Source organism: Nuphar pumila, chromosome 1, assembly GCF_984573655.1.
Source record: "Nuphar pumila chromosome 1, dmNupPumi1.hap1.1, whole genome shotgun sequence".
NCBI classification, from domain to species: domain Eukaryota; kingdom Viridiplantae; phylum Streptophyta; class Magnoliopsida; order Nymphaeales; family Nymphaeaceae; genus Nuphar; species Nuphar pumila.
In genome coordinates this window covers 12,295,081-12,322,695 of record NC_143249.1, presented here as the reverse complement: position 1 = coordinate 12,322,695, position 27,615 = coordinate 12,295,081, and the positions used below count along the sequence as shown (strand labels likewise).

The 27,615-nt window shown below is 37.2% G+C and overlaps 1 protein-coding gene across 3 annotated transcripts; it reads right to left on the bottom strand.

Annotated features, from left to right (window-relative positions):
- Positions 1–5: 5 nt before the first annotated feature.
- Positions 6–27,344, bottom strand: LOC149847992 (uncharacterized). 3 transcript variants are annotated; one of them, XM_090010064.1, is made up of 4 exons: positions 27,069–27,344; positions 25,932–26,568; positions 24,802–25,641; positions 6–456 (listed from the first exon to the last, which is right to left on the bottom strand). In XM_090010064.1, the coding sequence occupies exons 2-4, from the start codon at positions 26,472–26,474 to the stop codon at positions 436–438; spliced, it is 1,404 nt and encodes a 467-aa protein (XP_089866190.1). In that variant the 5' UTR covers positions 26,475–26,568; positions 27,069–27,344; the 3' UTR covers positions 6–435. The 3 variants fall into 3 exon arrangements, with proteins under 3 accessions (XP_089866190.1, XP_089866174.1, XP_089866182.1); XM_090010048.1 differs by having other exon boundaries at positions 25,932–26,539; XM_090010056.1 differs by lacking the exon at positions 6–456 and adding an exon at positions 24,575–24,630 and having other exon boundaries at positions 25,932–26,539.
- Positions 27,345–27,615: the final 271 nt, after the last annotated feature.

The window sequence follows — 27,615 nt, the reverse complement described above, 5'->3', positions numbered from 1 at the left end:
ACGACTTTTTGCTAGCTTTTATAATGGAATTACAAACAAATGTTAGATAATACAAATTGCAGAAAAAGTTGCAGAACATATTCTTGCTTACAAGGATGCCACCAGACGATCTGCATTAGTGAAAACCATGAAAATCTTGGAGTTTAGATTCCACTTCCTACCAATTGGGAATGATTTGATGGACATGTCAACAACATGCCCTCCGCAAGAACATTTCAAGCTCGTGGTTTTCGGTCTTCTCAATGGCGTGTTTGTAAATATGCTTTAGTTTGCCATGCTGCACCAGCATCATGGAAACAGGATATTGCATTGTGGCTATTGATGTGGAACAAAAGCTGGATAAATCCCATTTGGAAACAACTTCCAAATGTTGGCTCCAGGAGAGAGCAGCTTCAACAGCACCAAGAAAATCGCAGACAAACTTTCGTCTTGGAACTAGTCAGGGAATTGTCGGACCTGGCCAGCCAACAAGAGCATCTTAGATTCTGCTGTGATATATTGTTGGCATACGTAAAGTACAATAAGAATGAATAAGAAGATTATCATGGACAGAGTTTGATAACATGATTCTGAATAAAGTCGAGAGGAAATTATCAGTGTCTATAGAATAGGCATGTGGCCTGTTTTTAATATATCATAAGATCACTTTATAAAAATTGCATTTCTTGACATCAAGTTAAATCTATATACACTATACAACATCAGAGGATAATGCCATATTCTCAACACGGATGGATGTGCACTGATCCCACACCCTTGACATAACCTTTTTGCAAATAAGCCTTAAAGCAGATTAATGGAACCCGCCCTATACCTAAATTCTGTATCATGCTTATGTGACATTCTTGTCCATAATTAACTCAGCAACACCCCATTCTAGACATTGTGATGTCTATACACTCAAGATAACTCACTGTTTATCACCTCAATACAATTTTTTTTTCTTTTTTTGATAAGATCCTCAATAAAATGCTCTTCGTTTTCCTTTTTTTTATAAAGCTTCAATACAATGGCAATTCTTATTAACTTTGTGTTTTGTTTATAAAAGTTTCTAAGTTCAGAGTAGGAACAGAGGAGAAGATCAGGTCAAGGACTCAAGATACCACAATTAACCATTATCCAATAGATGATGCTTCATGTGTTAAAAAATGTAACATATTAATGTAATTCCTTTAGTTATGTATTTTAGTATTTTAGTTAGAATCTAGTTAGGATAGGTTTTTGATGCAGTGCGGGAGTGGAAGCGTCGGCTTGCTCGTTCTTGACGTCGGCTGGAGAAAAGGGCACGACCCTCACGGTCATGCGTTGTGTAAGAATGAAAAGAATGCCCACCGTAAATGATGGGGCTTAAATTTTATTCAATGAAAATCTTCAAACGAACATACAGAATGTAACTAAAGAATCAACAGTAGATTGGAAATAAAGAAGGCAAAGGAAAGGACGGCGGGAATAAAACAAACACTAAATGACAAAAAGGAACAGTAAAAGGAGTAGGCTGAATGCAAGCAATAACAACGAAAACTAAAGAAAAAAACAGAAAACCCAAGGTTGCTGCAATCAAAACTGACAGATCATTAAAGAAATGAAAAGTCTGACCGGAAAGTAATAAAGAAAACAAAAAAGGAAGACAAAAGCTGCTGCCGACTGTGCGTTAAAGAAAAAACTCAGAAAAAAAACATAAAGGAAAAGGCTGCTGCAGTATTGATATTCCCCCCCCCCCCCACTTTCACGAAACCCTAGGCAGCTTATTTAAAGGGTTTTGGCTGGATCTCGGGTCCAGACCCGGTATGAACTCTACGTGTTGTTGGATCTGGGCGCCTGGGATGTTTTGGGCCTGCTTTGCATCATTCTCCCCGGGTTGGGAAGAAGTCGGCTCCACCACAGTAAGCATATAGAGCAGACACACCGAAGATAGGCGCTTCCATTTAAAATTGTGATATGCTTCTGACTTTGCAAGCGTACCAATGACCACCTCAACCCAGAAGTTGTTGCCTTCCTCATCCCAAAAAGTTCTTGATGATGGCTTGATGTAAATTCCTTCATGATTATACCGTGAGGTGACATTATTCCTCCCCTGATTGATGGAGGTCCAAGCCTTCAAAGGATAGTGAGGAGATGAAGTTGAAAAGCAAAAGACATTATCGTTCATGGTTGTAACTGTTAAATTATGTAAATCCAACTTGTAATTTAGTATATATATTTTATATATATAAGGTAATACATATACATATATTATATATATGTATATGTATCTACCTACTATATATATAAAATATATATATTTCTATCTTTAGTCTTAGAGGTAGTTTAGGCATTTTACACATTCTTTTTCGTGAATATGCTTGTATTTTTGTATTTTCTTTTTCTTTTTCTTTTTCTTAATTTCTTTTTCTTTTTTATCTTGTACTTGCCTTGGGAGGGGCCCAACCCACTAGTCGTTGGACCCCTCCAACGGTCACATTTGTGACCGTTGGAGGGGCTCCAACGGTCACATTTGTAGAGCCCCTTCCAAGGCCTCCCAATGCCCTATATATATGGACACTATTTCTTGTATTCTTCAAGGGTTTTGGGACTATTGCCCAGCCTTTTGTTGTTTATGAATCTTATGAGTGCATTTGCACATTTGTGAGTTCGTGTTTTGTGCTTTTGTGCACAAGTGTTTCAAGTGTTCTTGTTATGCGTATGTGCACGTATTTATTTTCAGGAATATTGTTCTATTGATTGTAGTATCTTGTTGAAGATACTTTCACATGGTACCAGAGCCTCGTTGAAGAAGAAGAATTGTGAGTCTCCTCCGTTTGAGTGCCTCGAAAAGTGTGCCTTCAAACTTTTAAAGTTTAAAGTGGATCATCTTCTTCGAGCAATATTTTAGAAGTCTCTTTCATCAAGAAAGATGCGAAAAATATTTGAGGTACGTATTTTTTTTTGCCTTCTTTCCTCTCTAATGGGCGAAAAAGACTCACTTCTCTCTTGGGTTTAAACTTAATGGCTCAAACTATCATGTTTGGGCCGGTAATATGGAAGCCCATATTAAAGGAAAGGGGCTTTGGGGTTACATTCATGGTTCAATACCGGAACAGGAACCCAAAATCACCATCATTGGAAAAGGGGATATTAAGATCCTTGAAAATGAAGAAAGACAAAGGGCTCTTGAAGAATATTCTAAAAAGCATGATGAATGGGAGATGAAGAACTTCAAGATCTTATCTTGGATTTTTTCATCCGTTGAGACCAAGATAAACGACAATATCATCAAGTTTAAAAAAGCTTTTGAAGCTTGGTTGTATCTTGAGAAAATGTACACTTCAAGAGACTTATCTCACAAGTACTATCTCCAAAAGAGGGCTTTGACCCTCCAACAAAATGAGATGTCCATTCGGGAGTACTTTGCCGAATTATCCTCTATTTGGGACGAGTTTATCATCCTTGAACCAAAATAGAGTGGAGAAACAATCAAATTAAGGCACAAACAACTTGAGGAAGACCGGTTCTTTAACTTTCTAAATAGTCTTAGACCCGAATTTGAACAAGTTCGGTCTTCTCTTCTCTCCGCCTTCACATCTCCCTCACTTAAAGATGTAATCACTAAGCTAAGTGGTGAAGAAACCCGTATGGGGATTAGCAAGAGTAATCCTAGCATTCTTGTTACCTCTTCTACTCAAGAAGATTGTAAAGTGGTTAATGTCATGTCAAGACCGGAAAATAATGTAAAGACCTATAGACCTCTTCATTTCAAGAACCAAGGTCAAGGAGGAAATGATCGGTATGACAAAAGAGACTATAGCAAATTAAATTACCATTTTTATAAAGAACCAGGGCATATTAAACCCATGTGCCCTAAATGAAAGAAATCAATTGCAACGGCTATGGCATCCCAATCAGATGAACGACCTTCATCAAGTGGGTCTCTTTCTCTTCAACAAATCGTAAAAGCATTGCAACAGGTTCTCAAGGGAGGCATTTCCGAAGCCGCTATGTCATCTTCCTTCCCCCCACTAAGACATCTTGGCTTTTAGATTCTGGGGCATCTTTTCACATGACCCCAGGTACTTGCACTCTTTCAAATTTTTCTAAAAATTCTCTTTCATCATTTGTCTCAACCGTGGATGGAACACCTCTCTTTCAATTTTTTCTAACTCCGCCTGTGTATAATTGTTTAATTATACATTGTCAGTCCCAAGCCCGGATAAAGGAGGAGGGTTGCGGTAGGCCAGTGACAGCCAACATACAAACTTAGTCATACCCTATGAATATGAACTAATATGAGAATTTCGTTAGGGTGTTCCCTACTGAGCGATGTGTTGTACTCTATAGGCCCAGAGGCAGTGATAAATGGGCAAGGGTTGCTAGGTCGTCGCCCGGAAGCGACGCATCACACCGGCGCCCGGGTGTGGTGTCAAATAGGCAAGGGTTCTCTCACTTTGTTGGACGGATGGAGGTAAAGAAGTTAGTCCAAGACCATAAAATTAGATTAGCCACTTAGAACATAGGGTCTTTAACTTGTAAGTTGGTAGAGTTAGCAGATGTTATGTGTAGGAGAAAGATTGAAATTTTATGTCTACGAGAGACCAAATGGGTAGGTGAGAAGGCAAAAGCGATAGAACCTTGAGGATATAAGATTTGGTATACAGGAATAAATAGGAATAGGAATGGAATAGGGATTGTTATGAGTCGTGAGTTTATAGATAATATAGTTGAGGTCCGAAGGAAGGGTGATAGGATTTTACTTATTAAATTAGTATTAGGTATGAATATTATTAATATTATTAGTGTTTATGCACCTCAAGAAAGTTTAGATAATTTCATTAAGCGACAATTTTGGGAAGATTTAGATGGAGTAGTACAAGGGATATCTTATGGAGAAAAGCTTTTCATCGGTGGTGACCTTAATGGACATGTAGGCATTAGTAGGGATGGATTTGAGAGTATCCATGGAGGCTATGGTATATGAAAAAAAAACGAAAGTGGAGAAAGGATTTTAGATTTTGGTTTGTCCTATGATATGATCTTAGCAAACACTTGGTTTAGGAAGAGGGAGTCTCACCTAGTAACATTTAAAAGTGAGGTTAATACGAGTCAGATAGATTTTTTCCTACTTAGAAAGAGAGATAGAGGTTGTTGCATCGATTGTAAGGTTACACCGAGAGAAAGCGTAGCAACACAACATAGAGTCTTAATTTTAGATCTTAGAATTAGACAATGCCACAAAAGGGATAGACATAGGATAGATCCTAAAATTAAGTGGTGGGCATTGAAAGGAGCTAAACAATGAATGTTTATAGAGCAGGTAGTTAAGGAAGCTGATTGGAGTCTCGAGGAAGATTCAGAATCAATGTGGAATAAGATAGAGGGTGGCATGAGAAAGGTGGCTAAGGAGGTATTGGGTGAGTCTAAAGGCGGTGCACCGCTAGGTAAGGATACATCATGGTGGAACGAGGATGTCAAATTAGCTATTAAGGTTAAAAGAGAGTGTTATAGAAATCTAAGAGTCGTGATAATGAGAATTTGTAAAAGTATATGATAGCAAAGAAGGAAGCTAAAAAAGTAGTTCGAAACGCGAGGGATAAGGTATATAAGGAGGTTTATGTCAAGTTGGATACCAAAAGAGGGGCGAGAAGGATATTTAATGGCTTGCAAAGATGAGAGATAGGAAATCGAGGGATCTGGGTATGGTTAGATGTATCAAAGATGAAACGCAAAGGATTTTAGTCAAAGATGAGGAGATTAAGGAGAGATGAAAAGATTATTTTGATAAGCCATTTAATGGAAGACATGCTCAGGATCTTGGAGACTTCCCCATTCCTTTCATGAGATGAATCGTGACTTCATGCGCAAGATTCAAAAGAAAGAAATTACAGAAGCTTTGAATAAAATGAAATCAAGAAGGGCAATTGGCTGAGATAGTATACCTATCGAGGCTTGAAAATGCTTGGGAGAGAAAGGTTTAGAATGGTTGACAAATCTTTTTAACAAAATTTGGCGAACAAATAAGATGCCTAATGAGTGGAGGAAGAGTACTTTGGTGCCTCTATATAAGAATAAGGGTGATATACAAGCTTGCACAAACTATCGTGGTATAAAACTCATGAGTCATAATATGAAACTTTGAGAGAAGGTGATTGAGTCTAGGTTGAGGAAGGTTGTCATGATATCGAAGAATCAATTTGGTTTTATGCCTGAAAGATCAACTATGAAAGCTATACATCTTCTTAGACAACTTATTGAGAGAAATAGAGAGAGGAACAAAGATTTGCATATGGTTTTTATTGATTTGGAGAAGGCATACAATAGAGTACCTAGGGACGTTCTTTGGTGGACAATGATGAAGAAAGGTGTTTCTATCAAGTACATTAGTATAATTAAAGATATGTATGAAGGAGTAGTAACCAATGTCCGCACTTGTGGAAGGGTGACAATCAATTTTCCTATAACGGTTGGGTTACATCAAGGATCTGCATTAAGCCCTTTCCTATTTGCTATAGTGATGGATGAGCTTACGAGATTAATTCAAGAAAATGTGTCGTGGTGTATGTTGTTTGTTGATGATATTGTTTTGATTGATGAGTCTAGAGCTGGAGTTAATGCTAAGTTAGAATTATAGAGACAGACATTGGAAGGAAGAGGTTTTAAGTTGAGTAAGAGTAAGACAGAATATATGGAATGTCGGTTTAGTAAGCAACAAAGCAGTGATGAGAGTGTAGTAAAGCTTGGTGAGTAAGAATTATCGGTGGATGATTGTTTCAAATATTTGGGATCTATCATTCAAAAGTATGGAGAAATTGATGGAGATATAAATCAAATGATAAAGGTTAGGTGGATGAAATGGAAAAGTGCAACTGAAGTGTGATGCGATCGTAAAATGCCATTGCGGTTGAAGGAAAAGTTTTATAGGACGACTATTAGGCCCGCTTTAATATATGGTACAGAATGTTGGGCTGCCAAGAGACATCATATTCAAAAAATGAGTGTAGCTGAGATGCGTATGCTTAGATGGATGTGTGGAAATACAATAAAAGATAAGATTTGGAACGAGAAGATTCGTAAGAAGGTAGGCGTTGCACCCATTGAAAATAAGATGAGAGAGAATCGTTTACGGTGGTTTGAACATATTCAGCGAAGGCCTAATGATGCTCCAGTTAGAAGAATGGAGAAATGGGAAAATATATTAGTTAAAAGAGGTCGGGTAGGCCTAGGAAGACATGGATGGAGATGATAGGAAAGGATATGAATGCTTTGAACCTCACCAAGGACATGACATTGGATAGAAATGATTGGAGGAGAAGGATTCATGTGGAAGACCCAGAATGATTTTCTTTTTTGGTTCATTTCGCCGACCCCAATTGTAGTAGTAGTTGTTGTTGTTGTTATTGTAGGCAATTTTGAAAAACAAGATTTCTTTGTTCCAAAAATTCGTCTTATCCCAAAACTAAATTTAAATCTTCTTTCTATCTCCCAACTCTCATACCATGGTTGCGATATAAAATTCTCTTCTAATAAATGTTGGATGCAGGATCGCTAGTCTAGGAGATTGATTGGGGAAGGTGCTAGGAGAGGATATCTCTACTACGTTGATTTTCTTCAAGTTCCCAAGAGTCAATTTTGTAATGTTGTTCAAAACAAAGATATTCATGTATGGCATAAGAGATTGGGTCATCCCAATATTGTTAAAATCTCTTATTTGCCTTTTATTAAACATCTTTGTAAAAGTGTTTTTTTTTAATGTAATAAATGTATTCTTGGGAAGATGAAGTGTTTACCTTTTCCTCAAAGATTCATGTTTACGACAAAACCTTTTGAACTTGTTCATTATGATGTATGGGATTTTTGTGGATGACCATAAAATTAGGTTAGCCACTTAGAACATAGGGTATTTAACTGGTAAGTAGAGTTAGTAGATGTTATGTGTAGGAGAAAAATTGATATTTTATGTCTACAAGAGACAAAATGGGTAGGTGAGAAAGGAAAAGTGATAGAACCTTTGGGATATAAGATTTGGTATACAAGAATAAATATGAATAGGAATGGAGTAGGGATTGTTATGAGTCATGAGTTTATAGATAATGTAATTGAGGTCCATAGGAAGGGTGATAGGATTTTACTTATTAAATTAGTATTAGGTACAGATATTATTAATATTATTAGTGTTTATGCACCTCCACAATTGTTTTGGGATGAAGGCGTAGTTGTTGTTGTTGTTTTGTTTTGTTGTAGTGTTTATGCACCTCAAGTAGGTTTAGATGATTCCATTAAGCGTTGATTTTGGGAAGATTTAGATGGAGTAGTACAAGGGATATCTTATGGAGAAAAGTTTTTCATCGGTAGTGACCTTAATGGACAATTAGGCATTAGTGGGGATGGATTTGAGAGTACCCATGGAGGCTATGGTATAGAAGAAAGAAACGAAAGTGGAGAAAGGATTTTAGATTTTGGTTTGTCCTATGATATGATCTTAGGAAACACTTGGTTTAGGAAGAGGGAGTCTCACCTAGTAACATTTAAAAGTGAGGTTAATACGAGTCAGATAGATTTTTTCCTACTTAAAAAGAGAGATAGAGGTTGTTGCATCGATTGTAAGGTTATACCGAGAGAAAGCGTAGCAACACAACATAGAGTCTTAATTTTAGATCTTAGAATTAGACAATGCCACAAAAGGGATAGACATAGGATAGATCCTAAAATTAAGTGGTGGGCATTGAAAGGAGCTAAACAATGAATGTTTGTAGAGCAGGTAGTTAAGGAAGCTGATTGGTGTCTCAAGGAGGATTCAGAATCAATGTAGAATAAGATAGCGGGTGTGGCATGAGAAAGGTGGCTAAGGAGGTATTGGGTGAATCTAAAGGCGGTGCACCGCTAGGTAAGGATACATCATGGTGGAACGAGGATGTCAAATTAGCTATTACGGTTAAAAGAGAGTGTTATAGAAATCTAAGAGTCGTGATAATGAGAATTTAGAAAAATATATGATAGCAAAGAAGGAAGCTAAAAAAGTAGTTCGAAACGTGATGGATAAGGTATATAAGAAGGTTTATGACAAGTTGGATACCAAAGAGGGCGAGAAGGATATTTATAGGCTTGCAAAGATGAGAGATAGGAAATCGAGGGATCTGGGTATGGTTAGATGTATCAAAGATGAAACGCAAAGGATTTTAGTCAAACATGAGGAGATTAAGAAGAGCTGGAAAGATTATTTTGATAAGCTATTTAATGGAAGTCATGCTCAGGATCTTGGAGACTTCTCCATTCCTTTCATGAGATGAATCGTGACTTCATGCGCAAGATTCAAAAGAAAGAAATTACAGAAGCTTTGAATAAAATGAAATCAAGAAGGGCAGTTGGCCCAGATGGTATACCTATCAAGGCTTGGAAATGCTTGAGAGAGAAAGGTTTAGAATGGTTGACAAATCTTTTTAACAAAATTTGGCGAACAAATAAGATGCCTAATGAGTGGAGGAAGAGTACTTTGGTGCCTCTATATAAGAATAAGGGTGATATACAAGCTTGCACAAACTATCGTGGTATAAAACTCATGAGTCATAATATGAAACTTTGAGAGAGAGTGATTGAGTCTAGGTTGAGGAAGGTTGTCATGATATCGAAGAATCAATTTGGTTTTATGCCTAGAAGATCAACTATGAAAGCTATACATCTTCTTAGACAACTTAATGAGAGAAATAGAGAGAGGAACAAAGATTTGCATATGGTTTTTATTGATTTGGAGAAGGCATATGATAAGAGTACTTAGGGACGTTCTTTGGTGGACAATGATGAAGAAAGGTGTTTCTATCAAGTACATTAGTATAATTAAAGATATGTATGAATGAGTAGTAACCAATGTCCGCACTTGTGGAAGGGTGACAATCAATTTTCCTATAACGGTTGGGTTACATCAAGGATCTGCATTAAGCCCTTTCCTATTTGCTATAGTGATGGATGAGCTTACGAGATTAATTCAAGAAAATGTGTCGTGGTGTATGTTGTTTGCTGATGATATTGTTTTGATTGATGAGTCTAGAGCTGGAGTTAATGCTAAGTTAGAATTATGGAGACAGGCATTGGAAGCAAGAGGTTTTAAGTTGAGTAAGAGTAAGACAGAATATATGGAATGTCGGTTTAGTAAGCAACAAAGTAGTGATGGGAGTGTAGCGAAGCTTGGTGAGCAAGAATTACTGATGGATGATTGTTTCAAATATTTGGGATCTATCATTCAAAAGTATGGAGAAATTGATGGAGATGTAAATCATATGATAAAGGTTGGATGGACGAAATTGAAAAGTGCAACTGGAGTGTTGTGTGATCGTAGAATGCCATTGCGGTTGAAGAAAAAGTTTTATAGGACGACTATTAGGCCCGCTTTACTATATGGTACGGAATGTTGGGCTGCCAAGAGACATCATATTCAAAAAATGAGTGTAGTTGAGATGCGTATGCTTAGATGGATGTGTGAAAATACAATAAAAGATAAGATTCGGAACGAGAAGATTTGTAAGAAGGTAGGCGTGGCACCCATTGAAAATAAGATGAGAGAGAATTGTTTACGGTGGTTTGGACATATTCAGCAAAGGCCTAATGATGCTCCAGTTAGAAGGATGGAGAAATGGGAAAATATATTAGTTAAAAGAGGTCGTGGTAGGCCTAGGAAGACATGGATGGAGATGATAGGAAAGGATATAAATGCTTTGAACCTCACCGAGGACATGGCATTGGATAGAAATGATTGGAGGAGAAGGATTCATGTGGAAGACCCAGAATGATTTTCTTTTTTGGTTCATATCGCCGACCCCAATTGTTTTGGGATGAAGGCGTAGTAGTAGTAGTAGTAGTAGTTGTTGTTGTTGTTGTTGTTGTTGTGATTTTTGTGGATGACTACACTAGGTTTTGTTGGATTTATTTTCTTAAACATAAACATTTAGTTTTTTTAACTTTTAAAAATTTTCATATGATGATTTTAAATTAATTCAATGGGAGCCTAAAAATCTTTAGGTCCGACTCTGGAGGAGAACACCTCTCAAATGAATTCAAGAGTTATCTTGAAAGTTTTGGTATTTTTCACCAAAAATCTTATCCAAAAACCTCTCAACAAAATGGGTTAGCCGAACGAAAGCATAGGCATATCATTGAAACAACTAGGACTTTGCTCATTTTATAAAGCATTCCAAAGAATCTCTGGGCTGAGGCAGCCCTTACCTCTGTCTATCTCATAAACAGACTTCCATCAAAAAATTTAAGTAAAATTTTCTCCTTTAAAAAATTATACGAAAAGAAACCTGATTATAGCAGGTTAAGGGTCTTTGGTTGTAAATGTTTTGTTCTTACTGATAAAAATCAAGGTTTTAAAACCCGTGACTCGGAACTCGACTCGTTCTTTATTGACTCATGACTCGGCGGGTCAACTCGGTGACTCGGACCGGGTTTTGTTAACTTTTGATTTTAAAAGAAAAACAATATATAATTTGTCTGAAACCATGTTTTTGAGTAAACATAGTCTCCAAACGTCTGTAAGAATATAAAAACAACTGCAAAGAGCTATAGAGGTTTGCTTGAATAATTGAATTTGATATCTATACAAGCACTTTGACTAATTCATGACTTGAATTAGAGGATTTGGTCACCATGAGTTCAGTCTGCTACTACCTAAGGTTCCTAAAATGGCCAATCATATATGCTAGCTTGTTTTAAAAGTTTTAATTCCCTCTCTAACAAATCCATAAATGTAAAACAGGGATATATGTGCATATTGAAAGTTTACAGAATGCCCAATATCAACATAAATAAGCAATTTTCTCATGTATAAAACTATGCAGGAAATATATTAATGGCACAACTATAAAAAGACTACTAATATTTGAATATGTACAATGCTTGTTCACATAACAAATGGATGATGAAACCTAAATGTGGCTTCCCATAGGCACAGTTGACCCGCCATATATAGTGAGAATCATTTCTTTAAAATATTTTGCTAGAATAAGTTGATAACACAGGGTGAACAGTAGTTCGAACAACATGGCAATTTTATTCTATGGATTTAAATGCTTTTTTATCTTTAAATGATTTTTATTTTCTTTTTTATACAAAATCTGGGGGTAACCCTTGTTAAAATATATATACTTATATATTTCGAAACTGTAATTTGAAACTCAAAAAATAAATTTCAAACATCCCAAAACTCGCCCGAGTCAAGCCGAGTCAGGCCGAGTCAAGCCCGAGTTTTGGCGAACCGAGTTTGCCTTGCCGGGTTGACTCGCTGGAGGGGCAAGCCGAGCCGAGTCAGCCGAGTCAACGAGTTGACTCGGCGAGTTTTAAAACATTGATAAAAATGACAAACTTTCTCCAAAGGCCATTCCTTGTGCATTTCTTGGCTATTCTGGAACCCAAAAGGGTTTTCGTTGTTATGATGTCAAAAGTGATAAACTGTATGTTTCCAGAAATATAAGTTTTTTGAAAAATCTTAGTGGCTTCAAAAATTGTGTATCTCATGATGAGAATGTAGATTATTCTTTTCTATTTGATCTACTAGATAAAAACGATGATACTAGTAATGATTGAGTCAGATCAAAATGACTTAAGTGATATTGAAACTGAGGAAAACATTCTCTTGCTCTCTTCATCTCATCAACATATTGATGAAGGATTACCTAGAGACCCTATCACCTATATTCATAGAGACCGGAACACCTTTAGAAGTGCTCTTGAAAGATATGATAATGCTAGTCCAAGAGCTCCTCAAAGTGAAGTGATCCCCCGTAGAACCGAAAGAAGTAGAAAAGTTCCTTCTAGGTTCATTTCCTATGACTCTTTCTCACTAAAATATAGAGCATGTCTTAGTGCCATTCATTCTTATATAAAACCTAGAAACTTTGAAGAAGCACGAAAGTGCCCTGAATGGATTACAGCAATAGATAATGAACTTGAAGCTCTGAGAAAAGCCAAAACTTGGGTGTTTCAAAATCTTCCTAAAGGTAAGAAAACAATAGGGTGTAGATGGGTTTTCAAAGTAAAGACTAAAAGTGATGGATCTCTTGAGAGATATAAAGCTCGATTAGTTGTAAAAGGATATAGTCAAGAGTATGGTATTGACTATGAGAAAACTTTTGCTTCTGTAGCTCGTATGGTCACTGTCCGATGTCTTATAATTGTTGCCTCTATCAACAACTGGAACATCTATCAAATGGATGTTAAAAATATTTTTTTAAATGGCGATTTGAATGAAGAAGTTTATATAGATGCACCACCTGGAATGGAGTTTCCCAAGGGAAAAGTGTCTCGTCTTCAAAAAGCACTTTATGGTCTAAAACAAGCCCCCAAGGCTTGGTATAATAGGTTTAATTCTGTAATGATTGAAAATGATTTTTCTTCTTGCTTTACTGACACCGCTCTATTTGTTAGAAAATCCAATGCAGGGATTATAATCTTATTATTATACGTAGATGACATGCTCATCAATGGAAGTATTACCAGACCAGATATATCTCATGCAATCCATACTGCAAGCCAGTTTTAGCATGCGCCTACATCAGTTCACATGAATGCCATCTTGCGAGTCGTAAGATACATAAAGTGTGCTCTAAATAAGAGAGTTTTTCAATCATCTTCTTCTGATTTAAAATTAATTGCTTATACTGACTTTGATTGGGGAGGTGACCCAAATAACCGTCACTCCGCCACTGGTTTTTGTGTATTATTAGGAGACTCACTAATCTCGTAGAGATGCAAGAAGTAACAAAAGGTGTCGCTCTGCTCAACTGAAGCTGAATATCGTGCTATGGCGACTACTACCATGGAGATTGTATGGATTCATCAGTTGCTAGAAGACATGGGGATCACAATAAAAGGGCCTACCAAGTTGTGTTGCAACAACAAGAGTGCAATCTACATTGCAAAAAATCACACTTTTCATGAGCGGACTAAACACATCGAGATGGACTGTCACTATGTTCGTGAGGCGTATCTCAAAGGAGTCATTGACCTTCCTTAATGTCACATCGGAATATCAGTTGGCAGATTTCTTTACTAAAGCTTTGTGTGCTCTGCGGTTCAACTTCCTCCTTGGCAAACTCTCGGTCATCTTGCCCTAAGTTTGAGGGGGGGGGGGTTAAATTATGTAAATCCAACTTGTAATTTAGTATATATATTTTATATATAAGGTAATATATATACATATATTATACATATGTATATGTATCTACCTACTATATATATAAAATATATATATATATATATTTTTATCTTTAGTCTTAGGGGTAGTTTAGGCATTTTACCAATGTCCGCACATGTGGAGGGGTGACAACCAATTTTTCTATAACGGTTGGGTTACATCAAAGATCTGCATTAAGCCCTTTCCTATTTGCTATAGTGATGGATGAGCTTACGAGATCAATTCAAGAAAATGTGTCGTGGTATATGTTGTTTGCTGATGATATTGTTTTGATTGATGAGTCTAGAGCTGGGGTTAATGCTAAGTTAGAATTATGGAGACAAACATTGGAAGCAAGAGGTTTTAAGTTGAGTAAAAGTAAGACAGAATACATGGAATGTCAGTTTAGTAAGCAACGAAGTAGTGATGGGAGTGTAGTGAAGCTTGGTTAGCAAGAAATACCGGTGGATGATTGTTTCAAATATTTGAGATCTATCATTCAAAAGTATGGAGAAATTGATGGAGATGTAAATCATAGGATAAAGGTTGGATGGACGAAATTGAAAAGTGCAACTGGAGTGTTGTGTGATCGTAGAATGTTATTGCGGTTGAAGGGAAAGTTTTATAGGACGACTATTAGGCCCGCTTTACTATATGGTACGGAATGTTGGGCTGCCAAGAGATATCATATTCAAAAAATGAGTGTAGCTGAGATGTGTATGCTTAGATGAATGTGTGGAAATACAATAAAAGATAAGATTCGGAACGAGGAGATACGTAAGAAGGTAGACATTGCATCCATTGAAAATAAGATGAGAGAGAATCGTTTACGGTGGTTTGGACATATTCGGCGAAGGCCTAATGATGCTCCAGTTAGAAGGATGGAGAAATGGGAAAATATATTAGTTAAAAGAGGTCGGGGTAGGCCTAGGAAGACATGGATGGAGGTGATAGGAAAGGATATGAATGCTTTGAACCTCACCGAGGACATGGCATTGGATAGAAATGATTGGAGGAGAAGGATTCATGTGGAAGACCCAGAATGATTTTCTTTTTTGGTTCATATCGCCGACCCCAATTGTTTTGGGATGAAGGTGTAGTTGTTGTTGTTGTTGTTGTTGTTGTTGTTGTTGTTGTTGTTGTTGTTGTTGTTGTTGTTGTTGTATGCTTGTATTTCTTTTGTATTTTTCTTTTTCTTTTTCTTAATTTCTTTTTCTTTTTGATCTTGTACTTGCCTTGGGAGAGGCCCAACCCACTAGTTGTTAGACCCCTCCAACGGTCACATTTGTGATCGTTGGAGGGGCTCCAACGACTATGTGGAGCCCCTTCCAAGGCCTCCCAATGCCCTATATATATGGACACTATTTCTTGTATTCTTCAAGGGTTTTGGGACTATTGCCCAGCCTTTTGTTGTTTATGAATCTTATGAGTGCATTTGCACATTTGTGAGTTCGTGTTTTGTGCTTTTGTGCACAAGTGTTTCAAGTGTTCTTGTTATGCGTATGTGCACGTATTTATTTTCAGGAATATTGTTCTATTGATTGTAGTATCTTGTTGAAGATACTTTCACAGTAACAACAAGGTCAAGGTCATCTTCACCATCAACATTATCTGCCAGAACCATGTTGAACCATGTTGTATGAGGTTTCACCAATAGCAACATTAAGATCAAGTAAAAGAACCTGATTCATAACTCTGCCATGAGTACAATAAGAAAACGGACGAACTTGAGACCCATCTTTTCCACTAAGAACAAAGATGGTCCCTGATACTGTTGGAACCACAACGTTTGTCCTCCCATCTCCATTAACATCAGCTATTGTAGGGCCCGAGGGCGAGGTGGTGGCACGGACGGGCTGACGGTGCACCGGTTGGACTGCTTCCGCGATGAAAGGGTTCACGCGGGTCACTGCTGATTCGAGTTGGAAGGGGGGTACCAGATGGAGAGAATTGTCGCAACCTGCATCCCTGTGCAGAGTTTCAACAGTTTCACGTCGCGATGTTTGCTAGAGCGTCACCAGGGCTAGATCAACGACGGTAGTATCAACAGGGTGAATCGCACGCGTGCGCCTAACTGATTCAATGGCACTGTGTGCGCATCCACCTTGGATTCAAGTGCACCCAACCGTGCTTCGACCCCATCCATGCGCTTCGACAGACCGGCTACCTCCTTTTCAAGGCATAGCATATGTTTATGCATCTTCATCAACTTGTTGAGCATCCGCTTAATGATCTCCTTTTGCGCCTTTTCGCTCATAGGATCGCTCCTCGCTTCTTGCGTCATGCCGTTGACGAAGGAGGAGGGGCTGGGCTCTGATACCATTTGATGCATTGCGGGAGTGGAAGCGTCGGCTTGCTTGTTCTTGACGTCAGTTGGAGAAAAGGGCACGACCCTCACGGTAGTGTGTTGTGCAAGAATGAAAAGAATGCCCACCCTAAATAATGGGGCTTAAATTTTATTCAATGAAAATTTTCAAACGAACATACAGAATGTAACTAAAGAATCAACAGTAGATTGAAAATAAAGAAGGCAAAGGAAAGGACGACTGAAAGAAAACAAACACTAAATGACAAAAGGGAACAGTAGAAGGAGTCGGCTGAATGCAAGCAATAACAACGAAAACTAAAGAAAAAAACAGAAAACCCAAGGCTGTTGCAATCAAAACTGACATATCATTAAAGAAATGAAAAGGCTGACAGGAAAGTAATAAAGAAAATAGAAAAGGAAGAGAAAGGCTCTTGCCCATTGTGCGTTAAAGAAAAACTCAGAAAAAAAAAAACATAAAGAAAAAGGTTGCTACAGTATTGATATTCTCTCCCCCCCCCCTACTTTCATGAAACCCTAGGCAGCTTATTTAAAGGGTTTTGGCTGGATCTCAGGTCTGGGTTCGGACCCGGACCCGTACCCGATATGAACTCTACGTGTTGTTGGATCTGGGCGCCTGGGATGTTCTGGGCCTGTTCTGCATCAATTTTTTAGTTTCTTTTTTTGGACCAATTTGGACTCTTTACTTTTTGACCAAAGTCAACAAACAAAGAGTACTAGAGAGTCGTTGGACTCCCAACGGCTCTATTTAGAGTCGTTGGGAGCCCTCTAGTGGCCCTCTTTGAATGTTATAAATATGGAGCTATTCCCCCCTTGTAAAGATACTTTTTGGTGGGTATTTTCCCATTTGAATAAAGATTATATTTTTCCCCATTGCTTTGAATACCTTTTTGGGGTATATTGTATGAACCCTAGTGGTTCTTGTGAGTGTGCATTCTTTATGAACCTTCGTGGTTCTTGTGAGAGATCTCTTTGGTGAGAATCATTTGAAGATTCAATTGTGGTTCTCATCTTCTTACATGATATCAGAGCTTGATTGTGATCAAGCTATTTTTTTTGGTGTATTGAGAAGCGTGTCACTCAAGCTTGGAAAAGAAGTAATGTTCTTCTTCAAGTTTATGTGAAACAGTGAAAGTGTGATTGTGCAAAAGCTTGGAGGAGAATTCGTACCTACCATTGGTGGTAGAGTATATATTCTCTCTTCTTTAAATCTCTTTATTACTCACATTCTTTCTTCTCTTTATTATTTCTTTCAAAACCTTGTAAAATGGATGACAATGATAATGTCATCATTAAACTCAATGATTCAAACTATGTTACATGGGCTTCAATTATGAAGCACCTTATATGGGAAAAAGGATTGTGGGGATTAGTGGATGGAACCGATTTGGAACCTAAGCTAATTTTTACAAAGATTAAAGGTGAGAAATAAATACCTCCTAGTGAGGTAAAAAAGACTAAAATCATTACCACTTACGAGAAAAAGTGAAAGGAATGGAGAATGGGACACGCCAAGATTGTCTTGGCTCATAAGTAGCGTGGATATTAAGAAGTGTTCAAGTCTTGCAAAATTTGTACATGCCAATGATGCGTGGGACTATTTTAAGAAAATGTATTCTCTTAAAGATATTGCACATGTCTGCAATTTACAAAATCAAGTTCAGAATATAGTTTAAGAGGATAAAAGTATTAAAGAATACTACAATAGCTTGTCCGAATTATGGAAAGAGTTTGGCTCTTCTTGAGCCAAAGTGGCATTATCCACAAGACATACAACTTCGCTAAAATTATATAAATGTGGAGCATTTTTCCCAATTTGTTAATAGACTAAGATTGGAGTTTGAACCTACCAAGTCCATTCTTCTTCATCGAGGGAAGGTTCCCTCAATAGAAGACACAATAGAAGAATTGAGCATGGAGGAGAATAGGCTCAAGAATAGAATAACCAAGAGTGATGATGACTCGGTTGTAGCCGTATCTAGACCGGGAAACCATGTTTGTTCATACAAATCTCCAAATTATGGGAGGACGAATGATGAGAGAAATGGAAATGAGTTTAAAAAAAATTAAGTAATTTGTTACTATTGTCGAGAACCGGGACATGTAAAAACTTATTGTCCAAAGTTGAAGAAACCATATGAAAAGAAGGTTGCCTCCATCGGACCTCCTCAAGAATCAAGTGAACCATCCATCGGAAGCATGTCTTTAACGCAATTGGTGGAAGTACTTCAACCTTTGCTCAAGGGAGCATCTTCATCCACTGGAGTCGTCATATCTTTCGTTGGCATCTCCGATCCTGATAAATCTTTTTGGCTCCTTGACTCTGGTGCTTCCTTTCATATGACACCAAACATTGATATGTTATCCGAATGTTATAACTCAAATGGATCAAATGTTTTTACTGTTGATGGAATATCCCTTTAAATCAAAGGAATAGAAAATTTTGAAAAAGGTTTTCAAAACTCAAAAAGATTTTGCATTCCACAAGTTAGATATATTCCTAATCTCAACCTAAATCTTTTGTCTGTCTCACAATCGTCTGATCATGAATGTAATGTTTCTTTCTCCTCTCGTGAATGTCAAGTGCAGGATCACCTGTCAGGAAAGCTGATTGGGGAAGGCCATAGAGAAGTTGGCTTGCACTACATGAATTTTTTGGAAATACCAAAGAAGACATTGTGTTGTAATGTTCAAAAGATTGACTTAGATCTATGACACAAGAGACTTAGACATCCTAGTGTATTCAAGCTCCAGTTTTTTTCAAAGATGATTTTTTTTTTGTAATTTTGAAACTTTTACATGTGAAAATTGTATTCTTTAAAAAATGAAAAGATTACCTTTTCAAAAAAGAACCTTTGTCGCTTCACGTCCACTTGAGTTAATACATTTGGATGTATAGGGTCCCGCACCGGTTATTTCAAATGGTGACTTTATGCACTATGTAATTTTTGTAGATGATTACGCAAGACATACTTTGATTTATTTTCTCAAACATAAATCTGAAGTTTTCTCACACTTTCAAATATTTCATAATATAGTTAAAAATCAATTCAACAGTGATATTTTAATTTTCCGCACTAATTCAGGAAAGAATTTTTTTCAAAAGAATTTAAAGATTATTTAAATCTATATGGTATTACGCATTAAAAATCATGTCCTTATACCCCTCAATAAAACGATTTAGCAGAAAGAAAAAAGAAAACATAAACATATTATCGAAACAACAAGAACTTTACTTATCACACATCAAGTTCCAAAAAAATTTTGGGCAGACGTTATTTTAATTGCAGTTTACCTTATCAATAGAATGTCATCTTCTTCATTAAATAATATTTTACCTGTTGAAAAGCTTTTTAAACAAATCATAGATTACTTTAGGTTAAAAAAAAATTTGGTGCAAATGCTTTGTTTTTATCGATAAAAATGGCAAACTCTCCCCCCATGCTATCCTGTGTGCCTTTTTAAGATATGCAAGTCATCAAAAAAGTTATAGATGCTTCAATCTAAAAACTAAAAAATTATATGTATCAAGGAATGTGTTCTTCCTAGAAAAAGAAAGTTTTTTTAAAAGTGAGAACTCTAAGAAAACAGATGAATATTCATTTCTATTGGACTTAGTTTCAAAAATTGATGAAAGTGATATAGATGAGTCAAGAAGAGCAACATGACACGACAAATACAGAATCATTTAGTGATCATCCAGATTGTATTCAATACTCTAGACGAGGTAATTTAGAGACTCCATGTGCTCTTGAAAAATATATTAAGGGACATAACCAAGTGTCCACTAGAAAGTCGTCTAAAGTATCTAAAGCTCCTGAAAAATTTGTCATATGAGTCTTTTTCACAAAAATATTAAGCTTATATTGCTTTAATACACTCCTATGTAGAACCTTCTAACTATGATGCAGCAAAAAAACAATCTGAATGGGTCAAAGCAATGACAACTGAATTAGAGGCTTTAGAAAAACAAATACTTGGACTATTCAAGATATTCCACTAGGTAAAAAACCTATAGGTTGTCGATGGGTGTATAAATTTAAAACCAAGAGTGATAGCACTCTTGAAAGGTTTAAAGCTCGATTAGTTGCAAAAGGTTATTCTAAAAAATATGGAATAAACTATGAAGAGACTTTTGCTCCAGTTGCTAAAACGACCATGGTTAGGATCCTGATAGCTCTAGCATCTTCAAAGAAATGGCATATATATCAAATGGATGTTAAAAATGCATTTCTTAATGAAAATCTAGTTGAAGAAGTATACATGAAACCACCACCTGGCATCAATATTTCAAAAAGAAAAGCTCTTCGATTAAATAAGGCTTTGTATGGGCTTAAGCAAGCCCCAAAAGCTTGGTATGATAAATTTAGTCAAGTTATGATTGATTTTGGTTTTCAATCTTGCCTTGCTGACACAACTTTTTTTGTTAAGAATTCTAATAGAGGTATTATCATTTTTCTTCTCTATGTAGACGACATGATCATCACTGGGAGTGATAAGCAAGGAGTTGACAACATTAAAAAATTCTCAAAACACATTTCGAAATGAGTGATTTGGGTTTCTTAAAATTCTTTCTTGGTATAGAAGTTGCTTATTCTTCTAGAGGTTATTTGTTAACTGAGTCTAAATTTGCTTTGGATATTGTTAACAGGTCTGGTATCTCAGATGAAAAACAAGTTGACACTCATGAAGTTGTGAACATCAAAATGAAAATTGATAATGGAGAACCAGTTGAAAATCCAACACCCTACAAACAACTTGTCGGGGCACTGTCTTATCTCTCTATTACAAGACCCGACATTGCGCATGTCGTCCACACAGCAAGTCAATTTCAGCATGCTCCTACCACTGTCCATATATGAGTTGTTTTGCGCATTATTAAATATATTAAAACTTTCATTTTTAGAAGACTTTTTTTATTTGCTTCTTCCTCCTTAGATTTAATTGCTCATACTGATGCAGATTTGGGAGGTGATCCCAATGATCGACACTCAACTACTGGTTTTTGTGTATTTTTAGGTGAATCATTGATTTCATGAAGGTGCAAGAAGCAACAAAAGGTCTCTCTCTCGTCAACTGAAGCAGAGTACAGGGCAATGGCTACAACCACTATGGAAGTAGTCTGGCTAAGGCGCTTGCTTCATGACATGGGTGTTGAAAGTACATGAGCATTCAGGCTATGTTGTGACAACAAAAGTTCTATTTATATTGCCAACAACCGGACATTCCACGAACGCACCAAGCATATTGAAATGGATTGTCACTACATGCGAGAAGAATTTCTACATGGCACCATTGATCTCAACTATGTTTTCTCAGAATATCAATTGGCAGATTTCTTTACCAAACCTCTCGCTGCTCATCGATTTCACTTTCTCTTGAACAAACTTTCAGTTATCCAACCGTAAGTTTGAGAAAGAGTGTTAAAAAATGTAACATATTAATGTAATTCCTTTTACTTTAGTTATGTATTTTAGTTAGAATCTAGTTAGGATAGGTTTTTTAGTTTCTTTTTTTGGACCAATTTGGACTCTTTACTTTTTGACCAAAGTCAACAAACAAAGAGTACTAGAGAGTCGTTGGACTCCCAACGGCTCTAAAGCCCAACGACTCCCTCTAGTGGCCCTCTTTGAATGTTATAAATATGAGTCTATTCTCCCCTTGTAAAGATACTTTTTGGTGGGTGTTTTCCCATTTGAATAAAGATTATATTTTTCCCCATTACTTTGAATACCCTTTTTTGGGTATATTGTATCAACCCTAGTGGTTCTTGTGAGTGTGCATTCTTTATGAACCTTCGTGGTTCTTGTGAGAGATCTCTTTGGTGAGAATCATTTGAAGATTTGATTATGGTTCTCATCTTCTTACATCATGAATTATGCATGTTCTTGTGAGACTACTGTGACAGATATAGTCGGTTCATCACTGGAGGCATGTGGATCACAAAAGGATTGATTGGGCAGGCAATGGCGGGTTGAACACAAGCTGACAAATGATGATAGGATTTAGAAGTGTCAGAGCATCAGGAAATACTAAACATGTATAGCTGCTAATAACATGAGAAACCAAGATGCTGAAACTTGGGATAGAAACAGCAGTTCTTTTTTACTGGATTGTAGGTTCACATATTGTGAATAGATGCATCAGATGTACAAGTCGTGGAAACAAATCCAAGATGGCTGCAGACTGCCGCAATACGGTGATTGCTGCCTGGTGGTATTTCTATTGATAGGCCAAACACTATGTAACTGCCAACAAGCATCAAAATGCTTGTACTAAGTGTTACACTGCTGCCAATGATTATAGAAATGCTGTCAACAAAGCACTGGGAGGTGTGCTGATGGGTGGAAGGAATGCCAGCACCAATCGTATAGCAGTGACAATGCTAATAACAGTGATACAATCTGGTTGTTCTCCAAAGTGGGTAAACTGCTTCTATTAGGCATTTAATTTTAATTGCTGCCAGTGACTTCTATCAGGCATTTATTTGCTGCCAATAATTATAGACATGTTGTCAACAGGACACTGGGAGTGCTATGGATGTATTGAAGGAATGCCAGCAGTAGTCAGATTAGCACTGAGAATGCAAAGGTGATCAGATCACCAGTTAATTACCTGAGGGGAAGACAAAAATTTAGCAAGGTAGCTGCTGGTGCATTTGGCCTAGAAATGATCCAAGTGCAACCAAAACAGTTATGGTTCAGATGCATAGCATTTCAAGTTTCATTTCCACATGAAATGATGACATGTCAAACAAAAGGTAAGAAGATTACAGATAAAAAAAGCAGCAGGATAAACTAAACAAAAAGAATGACAAACCGAAAGAAATCTCAGACTATTGATGTCGCATAAAGTTCTTGCATATGATACTTGGCATTTACAAAATACACTGATGTCATGCATCATCCATACACTTGTATAGATGACCAAAATGCTTTATAAAAAAATAAATAAATAAAAGTTAGCAATCATTGGAGGTAATGAGTTTTCTTTTCCAAAGTTTCGAAAATAACCAGAAACATTAACATGTTTTGGGTATCTTCCAAATTTCTCAAGGTATTTTGATAATTATAAAACTTTTGGCTAGGGGGAAAACTTCAATAGTTTCAGGGGATTTGAAATTTTAAGCAATGGATCGAACTAATTATTTTGAAGAATTTCATGGACAAGATAACTATACTGAATATAATATTTCAAATGCCTAATTGGTATTATTGAGAGAGGGAGTAATTTAAGAAAGAGAAGAAACTTCCGGCTTTGTCTCTTATTATCTAGTTTTTTTGGTCTTTCAATGGCAGCAGCAAGATGGCCGGGCAGAAATACTATCTCATCCTCTTGTCATTTTATTGCACAAAGAATACACGGCAGAATTCTTCCATGTTATATCTTTCACAAGGACAATAAGACAGAGCTCATGACACCAAAATGAAAAGCTCCTTCAGCTGTCTTTTTTTTTAATAAAAGATTTGTGCCCCTCTTTCATTTCAGCAGCTACTACATTACAGTTGCGACAGCAAAAGATGGCCCAACTTTAACAATGGAGAGACATCAAAGGAGTTGGAAAAACCTCATGGCAACAGGTGTTTGTAAAAGATGTAATATAGGAGAAAATCACTAATCATGTCCCAAAATGTAGCTGAAAGAATAGTTTGACAGCAAGCAAAGGAAAAAAGACTGAAAACAAGGAGAGGTCCCTCAATAAGCTGAATGACAAGCCAAAATCAGTAAAAAAAAACAGAATGAAAATCAAACTCACTCCAATATAAACCATGGATTACATCATATGAAAACCAAGGTGACCAACACCTAAATGAATGGGACTCGATGCACTCCATGCCATGTTAGTTAGGCAGACTCACAACATAAAAAATTGAGATGCCACACTGTAGGAATGCCAAGGGACTTGATGAACTACCTGATCAATATGTTCTTCTCATGAGAGTTACTACAAGGCTCATATAGAGGAGGCAATATACATCGTACCTCAAAGTTTTAAATATAGGAGCAACCATCCACATGATAATGTTGTACAAGTGAAATCATTATAACATCTGAACCAGAAATACCCATGTGACATGCATGGAAAAGGTCTTGAGTTAGGTTGAAGCTAAAAGGTACGAGAAAACAAGTATGTGGCTTCTGCTTAGGTTCAACCAGAGGTTTCATTCATCTGCAATTATAATGACCATGATAATGGATCATAATAAAACATTAAAACAAAGTCACATTAAAGAGGCAAAAATGGTAAATCAAGATATCATAAAGCTACAAATTATGCATGAGCACAACTGGAAATGGATCAAGCCCTTTACAGTCAACCAAATTAGTCTAGATGAGATACCTTCCATCCATTGGGAAGTTTCCATCTTCTATGCCAGTAGATAGACACCCTTAACCATAGGGGGAAACCAAAACTATACTCCAGTGGTTCATCCGCGGCTCCACCAGCAGTTAAGGGCAACCAGACATATCTTGAATCCTTAAGCTCAGCAGGGTTCCATCGATCAGCCATAAAAATGAAAGAACTGGGTAATCCCGGAAGTGGTAACACAAAAGTACTCTGAGAGAAAAAAGTTGTTGACTGAAATATCTGATTACCACCTATACAAGGATTTCCCAATGTTTCCCAGGGACCCATAACTGACTCGGCTGCATGGGCTAGTGCTTCATTGGGTGCCCAACCTGTGCAACCTGAGGTTATCATGTAATATGTACCCTGGTGTTTGAACAAACCTGGTGCTTCTCTATGTTGCCCAACTAAAATCCTTCTCATCACCCTCGTAACATCAAGGTAATCATCAGTAAGTGGGCCAATATGAAGCTCACTGTTATCCTCTGATGAGTAGATAATGTAGGCCTTGTCATCATCGTCCTTGAAAATTGTCATGTCCCGACTATCAAAGCCATGTGGCCTTTTGCTGTACAGATACTTGAAAGGCCCGGTAGGTGAATCACTTATGGCTACTCCAACAGCAGCTTTGGTGTAGTTCGAATTATCAATATGCATCCACATAACATATTTATTCAACTTTCTGTTATAAATTACCTTTGGCCTCTCAAGAACATTATTCTTGTGCAGGTCATGGGTGATGTTCTTTTCCTCGCCATGTAGTATGATTCCTTCATTTTTCCATGTCCACAAGTCTTTGGAAGAGTAGCAGCTCACCCCAATGATGTCAACCTGAGGTTATACAACATAATCTACCAATAAGAGATCATATCCTGATAACACATAACAAGAACACTCAGCATGTGAAAAAAAATCAATACATGATTTTTCAGCACCTCACTCAGAGTCACTGCCAAAGATACCATAAATTCGAAAAGAAACTTGACATATGAACAAATGAAAAATAAAAGATCAGAAATTTTATCTATTTATATGCACTTCCTGATTCAGTGATACGATAAAGTGAATGCGAGAATTTCTCAAATAATGAAGTTGTAGAAAAGTTCATAATTCAAACTAACCCGTGCAGCTCCTCTTTTGTGTGCATGATAGGTAACACCATTTTTATTTTCTCCATACCAGTAGAATGTTGCAGAGCTCTCGACATATAAAATTCCTCCCCCATGTGCTTGAATCGGATTCCCATCAGTGTCCAACCATATCCTACCGGGATAAAAGTACAAGCTATTGTTAGCCGATGTCTTCAGTGGGTTTATAGCAGTGGCTCGATCTGGGAAGAAATACTGCCTTGTTTTCGATCCCTTATCAAGAAACTCATCTATTATAGATGTCCGTCTTCTTCTCTGCTTCCCCCAACGCCCTTGCCGTTTGCTTGGTGGTGGAAACTGGAAATGCTCCTCCTCAACCTGTTCAAGCTCCCTATTCACTGCAACAAGATTCGAATGAACCTGAACCTCTCCCCTTCGATCCTCATGGTGAACTATTGAGTAGAAGTGGACCAAAAGAATGAATGCGACTAAGCTCCAGACCACAACAGATAGTGAAAATTTGCTTCCTGCATTGCAATGTAAAGAATTTGATTTCCTGTATTTGTTCCTCATCATCTTCACATTCCCCAAACTTTTTTTTAGTCTCCAGCACAAAGCTGCATTGGAAAAGAAATGGCAACCTGTACAGATCCAGTCCAAAGACAAGATTCTTGTACCATTCATGTCTCTGTCAATTGTATAAAAACCAAAGAAACTAATACCAAACAAAGTAATCACACAAGCAGCAATGTTAAAAAGGATCACATCCCAATCACATGAAGATCAAAACTAGAAATTTTCACACAATCATAACAGAAAATAGTTAGCAAAAACTCAAAGGATGAAGGACTTCAATTTCAATTCGCATCTCTATTTTATATCTCAGACACTTAATTTGACTATAATTCAAACTGATACTTAAAGAAAATCCATACCCATTTCAGGAAAAAGCAAATTATCGAAGCAGAACAAGAAGTTAGATCAAAACAAACAATCTAAAAGATAGAAAAAACGAAGAACAAAAACAATACTTAAGAGAAAAAATACCCATTTCAAGAAAAAGCAGATTATGGAAGCAGAAAAGAAGTTAGATAAAAACAAACAATAAAAAAGATAGAAAAACGAAGAATGAGTATGGTGGTAGGGAAGGAAAAGAAGGGGGAGCCTTACCTGACAGGAGCCTAGCAATGAGAGAAGCGTTTGTTGGGATGGGTGACGCAGCTCTCCCCACCATTGGTAGATGGGGGAGAGATGGGAGAAGGAATCAGAGTGAGATGTCGTGCAGCAGCATCCAATTCTTAGCGAATGATCGAGATTCACATGTGGGGGAAAGAAAAGGAAGGTCCTCTGCTTATAAGGAAATTGTCTAACGGAGAATTTTGAAGGGGGATCTCTCGATCTATCACGAAATCCAGAACCCAGCCCCTTCTTGGGTTTGGTTACCAGAGGATCTCTTGTTGCGTCCACAAGATCCAAAGCCCTGACATATATTATATCAGTGCTCTCTCTCTCTCTCTCTCTCTCTCTCTCTCTCTCCAATTTGGTGAGGCAGACCCTACCAGATATCTCTTAAGCCCAATATGGCAGAGGGGTTAGAACCTGGGCTTTCAGCTTGGCACAGCACCCCGCTTACCACATAGGATACCACCTCGGTGGTGGGCGCACTCTTTTTTACTCAACATGATGGTGATTAGACCGAAGAAGCACAGCAATACCC